A 12,600-nucleotide genomic window follows, 5' to 3' on the forward strand; every position below is an offset into this window, starting at 1 on the left:
CCAACCACACACAGCTACGGTCAAATAACTTCCACAAACGCACACCAAACAACACAAAACAGTTTTTGCACCTTTTAAATTACTTTGGTTAGAGGATATTCTATTAGGAGCTCGTAACAATTGCACAAAAACCTTTTTCTCCCTATTTCTATGGCTTTATGGGCATACTATTTCAAGCTATTTAATGCTGCTTCATGGGGCTCGCCTCTCCCTTCCAAAGTTTCCAAAAGTACAATCTTAACCACAGTTATGCTCTTCTAAATTTGTTGAAGTCGATGGATTCAGAACGGGATAACTCTGATTAGGCAGGTACTGAAAAAAAAACTGCAAAGAATCAGGTATATCATCACACAACTCGCTGACAACCGAGAGCCGCGGGGATGCCGCATTCAAAAGCACGGGGGAGGGACTAATAAATGCGCATGCGCGCTACTTTTCTCTCTCTCAGGCTCAAACCTTATCAAGAGGACGTCGAATCTCTTTACCACGAGAGCAGAGGCGGCTGCCTCTCCCAAGATGGCGGTATAGCACTGCCGGAAAGGGCGGGGAAAGAGACGGAAGTGAAGTTGGAGAGTGTTGACAGGAGCTGGGAGGCCTTGTTTGGGGCTTCGTGGCGGACTCTTCCGTAGAAAGATGATCCCCACGGAGGAAGCGTCCGCCCGGAGGCGGGAAATAGAAGAGAAGCTCAAACAGGTGGGGCTGGCAGGGAGGGAGGTAGATGCCCCATTTCCTCTTAGTCCCTTCCTGGCTGTCCAGCAGCCTCCTGGGGTCTCTTCCCCACACTTCTCCTGCTTCTGTCGTGGCGCGCCCCAGATCTTTTGTAGCCCTCTATCCAAACCGGGAGTGGGTGCGTTATTGATCACAAATTAGAGATATCTCGACAGGTTCTCCCCGCCCCGCGAGGTTAAGAGTATTGGGAGGTTGCCTCCAGCTCCCCACCCTCTGGAAAAGAAAGCTCCGGCCTTTTTTGGGTGGGTGGGTGGGTGGGAATCTTCACCATAGAAAGCGCTGCATGAATGGAGGTGGTTGTTCTTGAGAGAAGTAGATCTTCCTCAGTGTTCTTAAAGAGTGTGAGGGGTGTTCTTTCTTGATGACATGATCAACGTGGATTCCCGTTTCAGTCTCTTCCTGGGCTTCTTGAGTCCCCAACCCCTTTGTTTAGAGTCCCTTGAATTTAGAGGTCTGGGTCTTTGGTCTCAATGGCTTCTTTGTGGCCATTGGGTATTCTCAGTGGCCTGGATAGGCAATAAAATCTAGGATATGTAGATGATATAAGTAAAGTGATGCCCTAATTAATACATGCTCTACATACGGTATCCATTACATCTCATTAAACTGTTTTATTCTAAGTCTGGTGCTTGGTCTGTAAAAGTCAGTATTGTCTACTTTACCTGGTGGCAGTCATCCAAATTCACAGGTAGAGGTCTTTCTCATCACATATTGCCCGATCCATTTAAATGGAGATGGGGGCTGAATTTGGGACATGCCAAGAAGATGCTCTGCCACTAAGCTGTACCCTCTGTGAGTGAGAACATCTCTCAGATGTTTTAGACTCAGATCCCCAGTACTTCTGATGAACCTGGGAAGTTTGACTTCATTCCTATGGCTTTTAGGTGTTGTTTCAGTACATATGAAGAGTTGGATCAGACCCAGCATCTGTTTCCCTTGTTGGCCAACCAGACTCCTTGAGAAGCTAATAGCAGGAACCCAGAGGCCAAAGCTTCCCTCTGCTGCTGTCTTCCCCCCACTTACAAACAACTGACTTTGGAAGCATACTGTCTCTGAACAAGGTCCCATTCAGCCATCATGGGTGCTAGCCACTGATGGGCCCGAAATTCATGAACTTGTCTGCTCCCTTTTTAAAGCCATCCCAGGGCACTGAGTTCTACTAGGAAATTATGCATTTGGAGCAGAAGTATCATACTTCTGTTTCTGTCCTAATCACCAATTCTGTTGGCTAGCTCCAAGTTCTACTATTTTTTGAAAAGGAATGAAAAATTCATTGTTTTCTACATTATGCATAACTTTACTCAAAAGTATCTTTTCCTTCCCCAGTAGATACTTCAAGAGTTTAAGCCATTTTATGGGAATTGCTTCATTGTCTTTGCCTCCCACTCCAGATATTTAAAACTCAGAGTATCCTGCAATGCACCTTCTTTTCTCTTCACCAGTCCCCTGCAATCTGGGGTTCTCCCTTGGAAGCACATAAGATCCTGTGTAACATGCTATTGTATGTATCCCTTTATACAATGCTGATGTCAATTATATTAAAAATCAATCATTGATTTGAATTTAGTGTGGCACTTCCCTCTCCTTACTATATCCCCAAATACCTCCTTGTGACTCAGAGCAGCATTTGGAGAGAGTATTATTTTGGGATGCAGCTGGAAGATGAAGACAAGAATGTCATTTTCTATGGGTGGAAGTCCTTCCATCAGCAGAAATGCCTAATTGGTATCCAGCCCACTCATTTATATAGTGTTATTTACCAATAGTATTAGTTAAATCAAGTATCTTGTTATGTGATTTATTTTATTTATATTTTAGATTTATATCCTGGCCCTCCCCCGCTACAGCAGGGTTCAACAACAAATCAAATAAATTTAAAAACAGTGGCAATTAAAATAGATTGAAATCCCCTCAATGGTAGCCAGTCTTTCTTCACTAGCTGCTGCATGTGACGGAAAGTTGGCTGTCATTGCCTCCCTCTTGCTTCTGCCTTTTATCCATTGCTGACCATTTGATTCTGGGATCCAAGAAGGTTGCTAGTATGTATTTCTTCCTTCTTCCACAAGGAGGCAAATCTATAGTGGGATAGGTCCTTCAGCTTGCTGGCCAGGGCCACGACTTCAGGTTCTCCCTGTGGAGTCTCCCATCTACCTAGACACCCTCCTCAATATGCCCTCCATCATGCCAACCAAGATTTGGAACATTGGGATCACCTAGCTAAGAATGGCTGCACTGCACCGTCAAAGGACATTTAGCACTTGCCCCATAATGCCCTGCTCTTCTCTACTCAGATGAGCCAATGGAAGTCTCCAGTGTCAAGTCGTGGAATGCCCTTTGCAGCTCCAGCACTCTTTCAATCAGGTAGAAAGTGGAGATCTACTGAGCTGCCACATCCTGGATTAGGTGGTCAGTGGCAATCCTAATTTTTCTTCCCTCTGCTGTGACAGGTCACTGCCCTGGACACTGTGGTGAAAATACTGTGCCATCTTTCTGGTCCACTCACTAAGTATGTGCTTGTCTTCCATACCCTTCAAAGCATCCTGATCTACTAAGTCAAGAGTGTGGGCCAAACATTGTGCCTCTTTCATTTTCCCAGCCTGCAGTGCGTCTCCATATTTGCCACATTGTGACAAACAGGCCTTGCCTTTTTGTAGCTAGATTCCACTGCTGCAGCATGTCCCTCAGAGCCTCTTGAATGTTGTGAGCTGTGTGGCTGCCCTCCATCATAGCCACATTCAACAGAGCCCACTTGTGTGTTGCACTATGCCTGATGCCTCCACCTCCTACCAGTGCCCTGTCATGGAGAGAAAGGCACATTTTGCACCCTGATTGCTCCATATGTCACTTGTAAAATGTACCACCTGTACCCTGGCCAACTACTACTGTACCAGTTGCTGGACACCCCAATGTAAATCTGGCATCACCCTGTGACTAAAGGTCATTTGGAATGGCAATTGGGAACAGGGTGCCAGTTCTGCCACAAGCATACAGAAACTAGTGTTCTCCACCAGGGAGAATGACTGGTTGTTGAGGTCTATCATCTCCTCTAGGCGATGTGTAATCCAGGCATTTTTATGTTTGCAGAAGGTCTTTTCCTGCACTCCTCCAAGGTGGCCTGGCACTTATTCTTGAGATGTAGTTCTGTAATTTCCTGCCTCCTACCTCTCGCTGTTTGTTTATCTACCTCCTTGCTTCTTTAGTTGTGAATTTCCTGCATTGTGCAGGGGGTTGGACTAGATGTCTCTGGAGTCCCTTCCAAGTCTGTTTCTGTGATTTTATATGTACATTTTTTTCCTTCTTGCAATGACAGGAGGAAGAAACATTGTCTTTCATCAGAGAGAGTCTAGAGAAAAGTGACCAGCTGACAAAAAACATGGTGAGTTTACCTAACCTATGCATTTTAAGACACGACTCAAGCATTTTACAGTGCAACCCCTTGCGGTGTTACTCCACTGAAATTAATGGGCTGAGACAGGAACTTTGTATAGGTTTGTACTATTAGCTTCTGTTTATGTCATATGTCTTCTGACTTGGAAAGCAATGAGATGACAGTGTTGGGGGTCTTTGTAAATTCGAATATTTTTTTTTGGTTTTGTTATTTAGGTTTCCATTCTGTCATCGTTTGAAAGCCGCTTGATGAAGCTGGAGAACTCGATTATTCCTGTGCATAAACAGACTGAGAATCTTCAGCGCCTGCAGGAGAATGTTGAGAAGACCCTGTTCTGCTTGGATCATGTCATAAGTTATTACCACGTAGCAAAGGACACAGAGAAGATAATAAAGGAAGGGTGAGTGGATTTCCTGGACGCTCATAGAAATCAATAGAATTAGACTGGACTAATTCTGCATAAAATGTACTTTCCCAGGTATTAGTTATGTCTGTGCTTCTTCCAGTGTCTGCTTTACTTCCCTCTTGCTGTCTGTTTACTATCTTGATTGGAAGCTTCCCATTGGCCATGGGGGAAGAAATTCCTCATGTGGAAGCATCCCCAAGTTTGTCTTTCTTTGTTTCTGCAGACTGTGTAACCAAGCTATTTGCCCTTTGTCCTTTCAAATGCACCCTTGTCACTTGCCATGCTAATAAGTCAAAGGATGCCTTATGGCCTTTGTTAAATGGTTTGTTAGTTAAAGGGTTAGGTTTGAATCCCAACTCTTCCATGAAAGCTTGCTGTGTGACCTTGGGCTCACTGCATGTTCTCAAGTTGGACTGTTTGAGGATTAACTGGGGGAGAGTAGAACAATGTCACTGCACTAGCTCCCCATTGGGGAGATAGGTGTGGTACAAATGAATGTAATTAATTGATTAACCTATACTCATGCTGCTACAAAGAGTGGTACATTTTGTGGTTGCTTGTAATGTATGTTTGTTATACTTAAACAAGTTCAGTGTCTGACCCTCTCCAATTGTTAACAGAAAAAGGAAATTACAGATTTAAATGTTGCTGAGGGAAATGCTGGGCAGCTCAGCTTCACAGGTGTGTAATTGTAAAAAAATATTTAGCTGCATTCTTGGCCTAGCTGTGCTCTTGTTTGCAGCCCTACAGGAAGATTAGAAGAGTATTTGGCCTGCATGGCTAAAATCCAGAAAGCTGTGGAATATTTCCAAGACAACAATCCTGACAGTCCGGAACTCAACACAGTGGTATGTAATGTGACTGAGTGGGGACTCTTGACTATTTTCAAGGTCAATCTATACCTGTCCTTGCTTTAATTTCACAAAAAGTCTTACTCCATTTAGGATCAAATATCAAAAGAAGATTAGGGGGGTTGGAAGACCTTCCGAATGTGGAAAAGCTGAAGAGTCTGGGACTCTTCAGTTTATAAACAAGATGACTGGGGATGATAAAGGTTTACAAAATGATAAATGTTGATAAAATTGTGCATGGGGTGGAAAGAGTTGACAAGGATACATTTTCTCCTTCCTCCCCCAAAATTCTAGAACTCAAGGGCATCCAATGAAGTTTGTGGGCAGTAGATTCAGGATTGGCAAAAGGAGATACTTTATACAATGAATGACAAAAATGTGGAAATCATTTTCAAAGGAATAGTGATGGTTATTGACAAAAACAACTTTAAAAGAGCATTAGACACATTCATGGAGGATAGGTCTTAGCCATGGTGACTAAAGGGCATCTCTACATTCAGAGGCGGCCATGTTCTGAATCCCAGTGCCAAGAGGTAACATCAGGGGAAGCCCTCAGCATCTATGTTCTGTGGCTGGATCTCCAGAGGAACTGGTTGGTTACTGTGAGACAGGACACTGGACTAGGTGGAACGATAGTCTGATCCAGCAGGGCTCTTCTTATGTTTTGATTAGTGCTTTGTGAAATCTTGATGCTGTTCAGAATCCTGAACTCAGAAGACAGCAGGTGGTATTCTACTGCTGTTCCACTGACAGAAGAGGGTAGAGGGGCGATCTTGCCTGATTCCCCCATCTCACTTTAGTCCCTGAACCTGTTTGGCTTCTTCCTGCAGTGCTTTTCTCAGGGGTCACAGAAGGGAAAGGCAGAGGTCAGTCTGTCACTACTTTAACACGGAAGGGGCCATAACTCAGTGGCTCAGCATCTGCACATTCAACCTTTGACATCTCCAATTAAAGGGTCAGGTAGCGGGCAACGTGAAATACTTCTACCTAACACCTTGGAGGGCTGCTGCTAATCTAAGTGGACAATACTAACCTTTATGGTCTGATGATCTGACTTGGGCAATTTTTGTGTTCATGTGTGGCACTCTGGATGTGAACAGGCTTGGAACTACATGTTCTGTTTCTTCAATACAAGCTGAATGGGTGACATGTTAATCAGGTAACATTGCCTGATTAATAACATCCTATTCAGCTGTTTAAGTTGACAGGACATATTCTCTCCAGGCAGTTGGCAACACTAGATAGGATGTAAATTAGCTGGCGGTGCAGTGTCCCCTGCTCCTTCTCCTTTTTTAAAGCTCTAGTTCCAAATGTCTAAGTCTCTTTTTGAAGGGTTTTTTTAAAAAGGAAAAATGTAGTTTTTGCGACAGAACCATTTTTGCTTTTAAGGATGCTCTCTACCAAATCTGTTTATTGACTTCAGGAACAGAAATATGAGTTCAGGAACAGAAATATCATCTCGAGGAAAGAACAACATTGAAAGGGGAAGAGTCAGAGATGAGTGCCTGTGCCGTCAATCATTTGAACACGTTGAAAGCAGTAGCAAAGCAGCTTATCTGTTTCATATATGTTGTTTCAACCAGAAATTGCTGTTTGAGAAGGGGAAAGAATCCCTGGAATCAGAATTTCGCAGTCTTATGACCCGACACTCCAAACCAGTTCCTCCAGTCCTCATCCTGGATCTCATCAGCTATGATGAAGAAATGGAAACCCAAGAAGATGCAACTCTAGAACACCTTCCTGAGAGTGTCCTGCAGGACATCATCCGGATTTCTGGTTGGCTGGTGGAATATGGAAGGAACCAAGGTAAATTGCCCCACAGGATTTGCAAACTCCCCTACATTTGCCTTGAGACAAGATTAGGTAATACAGGGAACAAGTTGGCCATAAAGCATTTCTGTTTTGCCAGTGGAGCTGTGTTAGATTCCTGAGTGGCCCAGTTTTCATGATAATGATTCTGGCTCTCATGATTGCAGAAATGTGTTTGAAAATATACCGGCAAAAAATGTTAAAAGGACATTCAAGCAAGTAAAAAGTTTAGATTCTTATATTTAGTGTCCATGTATCTTGATGCTTGAGGGCTGATAGAAGTTTCTGCCATTTGAGTATAACACATTTAGAATGCTGTTACTACAGAACTATTGTAACTTGTGCATCAGCTGTAGTTGGTTTATCCACAAACAATCAGAGTGCGTGCTGCTGTTATATTTAAATCTTGGCTCTCTCGCTTAAGATATTAAACATTCTCTTCCTAACCAATCCAGTAGTTTTGGGATAGTTCCTACAATGAACTTCTGAAAGAATGTGATGTGGGAACTGAAACTTTCTTAACAGCATACCGTTTCCCCAAAAATAAAGCCTATCCCGAAAATACCCCCTAGCATGATTTTGGGGGAGGGGGGGGTGGAGGATGCTTGAAATATAAGCCCTCCTTCAAAAATAAGCCCTATTTACAGATTTCCCGGCGCAGCTGATCTTGTCACGTGCGGGGTGCAAAATCATGGAGGAAAAAAATAAGACATTCCCTGAAAATAAGCCCTAATTCATCTTTTGGCGCAAAATTAGTATAAGACCCTGTCTTGTTTTGGGGGGAACACAGTATTAAAAAACAAAATAATTTCGTCTTATATTTTTCCAGCTAATCTTGCTAACTCCACCCCCCACCCCCCAGGCCCAAATTTGTCCCAGACAGAGGATTGGGAGTGGGTGGGGGTTGCTTCAAGGCAGTCTTTCACGTGACTCTGGCATATTCATGGGGACAATGCATCTCCCTGCTGTCTAAAGAAAATAGGATTTTGAGATATGGAGTCTCCAGTTCTGTTGGAATAGGGGGACGCTTGGTGTTACAAGGTCAGGGAGGCTTCTACAGGTTAATTGTTGGCTTTTATAAGGAAGCATCCACGCACCTCTGATGGTCTTGCCCTTGGTGAAATAAATGAGGTTTTTATACATGTTCTTAGCTTTGGGATTTCCATCAAGACTTTGGAGTTTCTTTTATTTGCCTCTAACGGGCAATAACCTTTCCCTCCAGTTGTGCTGGACACTGGTGTGTGTAGTCATCCCCGCAGGGTCGTCGCTAAGGAATAGGCGAGACGCGGAGGAGGTTTCATCTGGTGGAGAGCGTCAGCAACAGGAAGCGCGGGATTTCGTGATCCTGACAACTCTGCCCTGTGCTGGTCTCTGGCACCTTTTATTAGGGTTTCATTGTGGGCGTGTAAAGGAGGTGGGTAGGGAGATGAGCGGGAGACCGGGAGACCTGGAGATCATCATGTGATGCATGATCTCACCTGGCTAATGCATGGAGGAGCGTAAGCGTTTGAGCCTAATCCTCACCCGGGGGCAAGACCATTGTCCCCGCGCCCGGTGACTGAGCCAGACAGTTCATGACCCGTGACTCATAGGGGGATGAGGAGTGGGGGTGCGGTGCGACCAGAAAGGCAGTTCTAGGTCCGCGATGCCCCAACGTTTCTACTCACGTTGCTGCTTGGTCAGCAGTGCATTACCACATCTCCCTCCTCTTTTACATTTTAGAAAAAGGGGGACCGAAATGCTAAGGGGCGATTTAAAGGGACGCAAATTTCGGTCTCCTCCGCCAAGTCTCGGTCAAGCTGACCAAGCTGCTTGTGTAACATTAGAACTTGGTTGCGGGGTAAGGGGAAATTCCCGAGGGGCTTCTTTGCACACGCTACAGGCAATATTAGACACACATTGAACTAAACAAGATCCCATAACGCAGGCACAACAATTAAACCAATGCAGAGCTGTACAATAGCACTCAACCATCCTTCCGGCAGCCAGCTCCAGAGGGCTGAACACCAATGGGGCAAAACATCATACTTCAGATTAGATACAACTTTTTGCAGCTCACGTATTTCTTCATATGAATCAATTGGGAATTATCAGAAAGACATATCAGCAACACATATTATGTACATTCTCACAACCTTGCGATGTAATAACAATAAGTAATCAATAGCCGCACGATTGTCTAGGGTCGCTGGATCTAGTTCCTGCTGCTCGGAGGCCAGAGCCGCCCAGAGCAATGGAGGTAGAATTGATGGGCTTCTCGAAGGGCACAGGCCAGCCGGCCAATAAAGGTCTTGGTGTTACAGGAAACAAGTCCGGGGGCTCCCACAAGGGAAGTTATGGGAGACAGGGTTCAGGGCTTTGGAGAGGGCTTAATCGCATCGCTCTCGGACAGGGAGGGATCGAAAGGCAGATGAGCCGCGGCGGCGGGCGTAAGGCCCCGGCTCCTGGGGTGGAGAGCCTGGGGTAGCAGAGAGAGTCCCGGGCAGACAGACAGGCGGAAATGCAGCAATAACAACAACATAACTTCAAAAAATTAGGGCATGCAATAAATTTAAACAATAAAACATGGCTAAAACGATACATGTGGCTGGATGATGTGCGGAAGGAAGGCAACCCGCGGGTTGCATAATTGTTCAATGCATGGCTTCTTGCTGTTTGACTACCAAAGCTACAGAGCCGATGCATGCTAGGAGTCCATGTGGATTTCTCAAGAGCGTGAGGGAGAGCTACTGATAGTTCCTAGCGTTGCAGGTTCAGTGATTCTCACCGAGCAAGGTTGTGGGAGAGAAGGCTGGTTCCAACAATATTCAAGCCGCTGAGAACAGCCGGAGAGTTCCAAGGGTTAATTCATTAGGAATGTCCCCTGGCTGCAAACTCCAAGCTTCAGCCAGGGGGGGCTGCAGAGAGGGAGAGAGAATAGCCATTGTAGATGAGGAGCAGCAACACGCTGCATCAACCTTCGTTGAGCCACAGCGCTGGCCCAGGGTTGCCGCTCTGTGGGGTGACACCAGCTGGGGCTGTGATCCTTGTGGAAGAATGGGTGTGCTGGCTCCAGAGAGATCCCTCCCATCTCGGCCCAGGCTGGGGGGCAATCGCCCCTCTCTATTGCGCGGCGGGGTCGGATCCTCCAGGGAGGCCCCACTTCCATCTCCTCGGATGGGGCTGGTCTGGCATGGCGCAGCTGGACTCCTTGTATGGAAGAAAAAAGACAAGCAACGCTTTCTCCCCTAGGGTTTTATGCGTGCTGGCTGAGTTAGTCCTTATAGATGACAATGGAAGGCTCGAGCCCTGAGTGGAGTGGGCGGGCAATTTTTTGATAGAGAATAGAGAAGAGTACTTTGGATAAGGGTCTAAGCTGGATGAGACCTTGATTGGGTCAATAGAAACCACTCCCCTTTCTTTCGCTTTGTTTTGGCCAAGCTAAGTTAGGCTTAGCTATTGGCCCATTCCGGCCAAATCCATCACTTGCAACATTCAAGGCGCTAAGAGATACAAGGCAGGGAATTGCCCGAAGGCTTAGGAGAAGGGGGCGGTCATATCCCGGTCGGCTGGTTGTTTGTACAACAATCCCAATCACCGGCTGAGGTGTGGGGTTCTTGCAAAGCAACTTGAACAATTCACAATTATAGTCATATCGCAATATAGCATCTATAGGAAAGATATAGAGAAGATACAAAAGAAAACAGTTCCTGGGCTTGAGGTTTGATCATTGTGAGCAAATTGAGAGGGGTTTGCAAAAAACCCTTTATCAGATCCTAGGGATCTAGAGGTGGGGTGCTGCCAGCCCATTAGAAAGAGGGAGGGTGTGCAGAAAGGAAGGCAGGGGGGGGGGGAAGGGGTTTGAAGTCAGCTCTACCTTCCCCGCCCGCAAGGGGACTTTGGCCGGTTTGAGCTCGCTTCCTACCTTCACAGCGGAGGCTGTGTAAGATAGGTGTGGCTGAGAGACCCCCCTTGGCACTGTGACTAGCCAGGGAGCGCTCAGCAGAGAATCGTGGGAGCATGAAAATGATTTTTGGCTTCATATGTAAACTTGCTTCACGCCAATGTGGCAGTGTAGGCTCAGATGGACGAAGGAAAAGGTTCTCGCGAGAGGTTTGAAGAAAAGTTTTGAAGGTTTAAACTAAGATGGAGGCGGCTTGAAGCAGGTCCCATCGGAAGTCCTGGGGAGCACGCACGAAGCCGTGTCCCGCTTAAGGCGGATGCTGTAATGGGCTAAGTTTTCCTGCTGCATTGGCATACATAATCAGGAAGGAGAAAAACTTTAATTGAAGCAATAAGAGCATAGCTTTAGAAGCAATGGAAAATCCCCCCCCATGAGGGGAAATCTTTAGGGGTCTCTTGAAAGGGGGCAAGACATACAGAACATACATAGGCATACAGAGCTAATACATAGAAAGTAACGGTGGGGAGGATTGCAACTCTGATTTGAGATTTTGCTCTCTCTGAGGTGCTGACGATTTTGCTGCCACTGGGAGCTTTGAGCTTAGGGCTTTGCACAGGCTCAGAGGCTACAGGAGATTCGGCTTGAACCTTACAGCTGGAGAGGGCTAAGGGGGCTTCTTCTTCACGATGGCGACTTTTGGCTTAAGGCCATTGCGCGAAAGCATCTTCCCCTTCCACATGCCTCATTGTCCTGTAGATTGGCTATGGAGCATTCTGAGGAGGGCTCAAAAACGGCAGTCCTCTTCCGCCAGCATTCCTTTCTGCTGCAATTCAGTGACTGTGGACTCTGCAGAGATTTTTGAAATACCGCGTACCATTCTGGGGCACTGGCGGAGGCATGGTGACTTTGGAAGCAGAAGGGGTTATCAGAGCAGGAAGCATAGACGTAGGGGGGGAGCGAAAGCAACGAGATTTAGATTAGCTGAACTTCTAGATTAGACTCCGCGGAGAGCATAGAGGCAGGGTGTTCAGGTGAACTTGGCAAAGTTTCATGCGGGATGTTTGTCCATACTTGGGATGTGGATGGCTCCCCTGGTGCTGCTGGAGCTCCATGACCCCCCGGGATGACGAACAACCCCTGTTCAGCTGCAAGCGGAAGCTTTTGGCAAAACCAGCCTAATGGTCTCCGTGGGGATGGGCATCACTATACTGAGCTGGAGCAGCCAAGATCTCATGCCGGGGAGCTCTGGGGGAAGGGGGGTTTGAGGTGCGGATCTTGGTTCCGGGCTGGAAGATGCCCGGGCGCTGGCCTCCCCAGCCGGTGGCATTGGGAGCGCCCTGCCCTAGACTTTCCTGGGGGTCTTCGCCCTCTGGGGAGAGACCCTCCTCCGTCAGGGTTGTAGGCTCTCCCGCCGGGCAGCCTACAATTCCTCCGGAAATGTCCTGGCTTGCCGCAATTGAAACACTCGTCTCGGGGCTGTCTCATGGCAGCGGAGAGGGCCGCTGCTAGAAGCCGGGCTTGATGGGCTTAAAGA

General features: G+C 46.5%; 1 protein-coding gene across 1 annotated transcript in view; it reads left to right on the forward strand.

Annotated features, from left to right (window-relative positions):
• The first annotated feature begins 540 nt into the window (after positions 1 to 540).
• Positions 541 to 12,600, forward strand: part of EXOC7 (exocyst complex component 7) — a 57,392-nt gene continuing 45,332 nt past the window's right edge. The window contains exons 1-5 of the mRNA XM_048487406.1: positions 541 to 693; positions 4,040 to 4,105; positions 4,333 to 4,517; positions 5,266 to 5,371; positions 6,958 to 7,180. Of these exons, the coding sequence (XP_048343363.1) occupies positions 634 to 693; positions 4,040 to 4,105; positions 4,333 to 4,517; positions 5,266 to 5,371; positions 6,958 to 7,180 (640 nt within the window). The 5' untranslated portion in view covers positions 541 to 633. The remainder of the gene's footprint in view (positions 694 to 4,039; positions 4,106 to 4,332; positions 4,518 to 5,265; positions 5,372 to 6,957; positions 7,181 to 12,600) is intronic.

Source organism: Sphaerodactylus townsendi, linkage group LG03, assembly GCF_021028975.2.
Source record: "Sphaerodactylus townsendi isolate TG3544 linkage group LG03, MPM_Stown_v2.3, whole genome shotgun sequence".
NCBI lineage: Eukaryota > Metazoa > Chordata > Lepidosauria > Squamata > Sphaerodactylidae > Sphaerodactylus > Sphaerodactylus townsendi.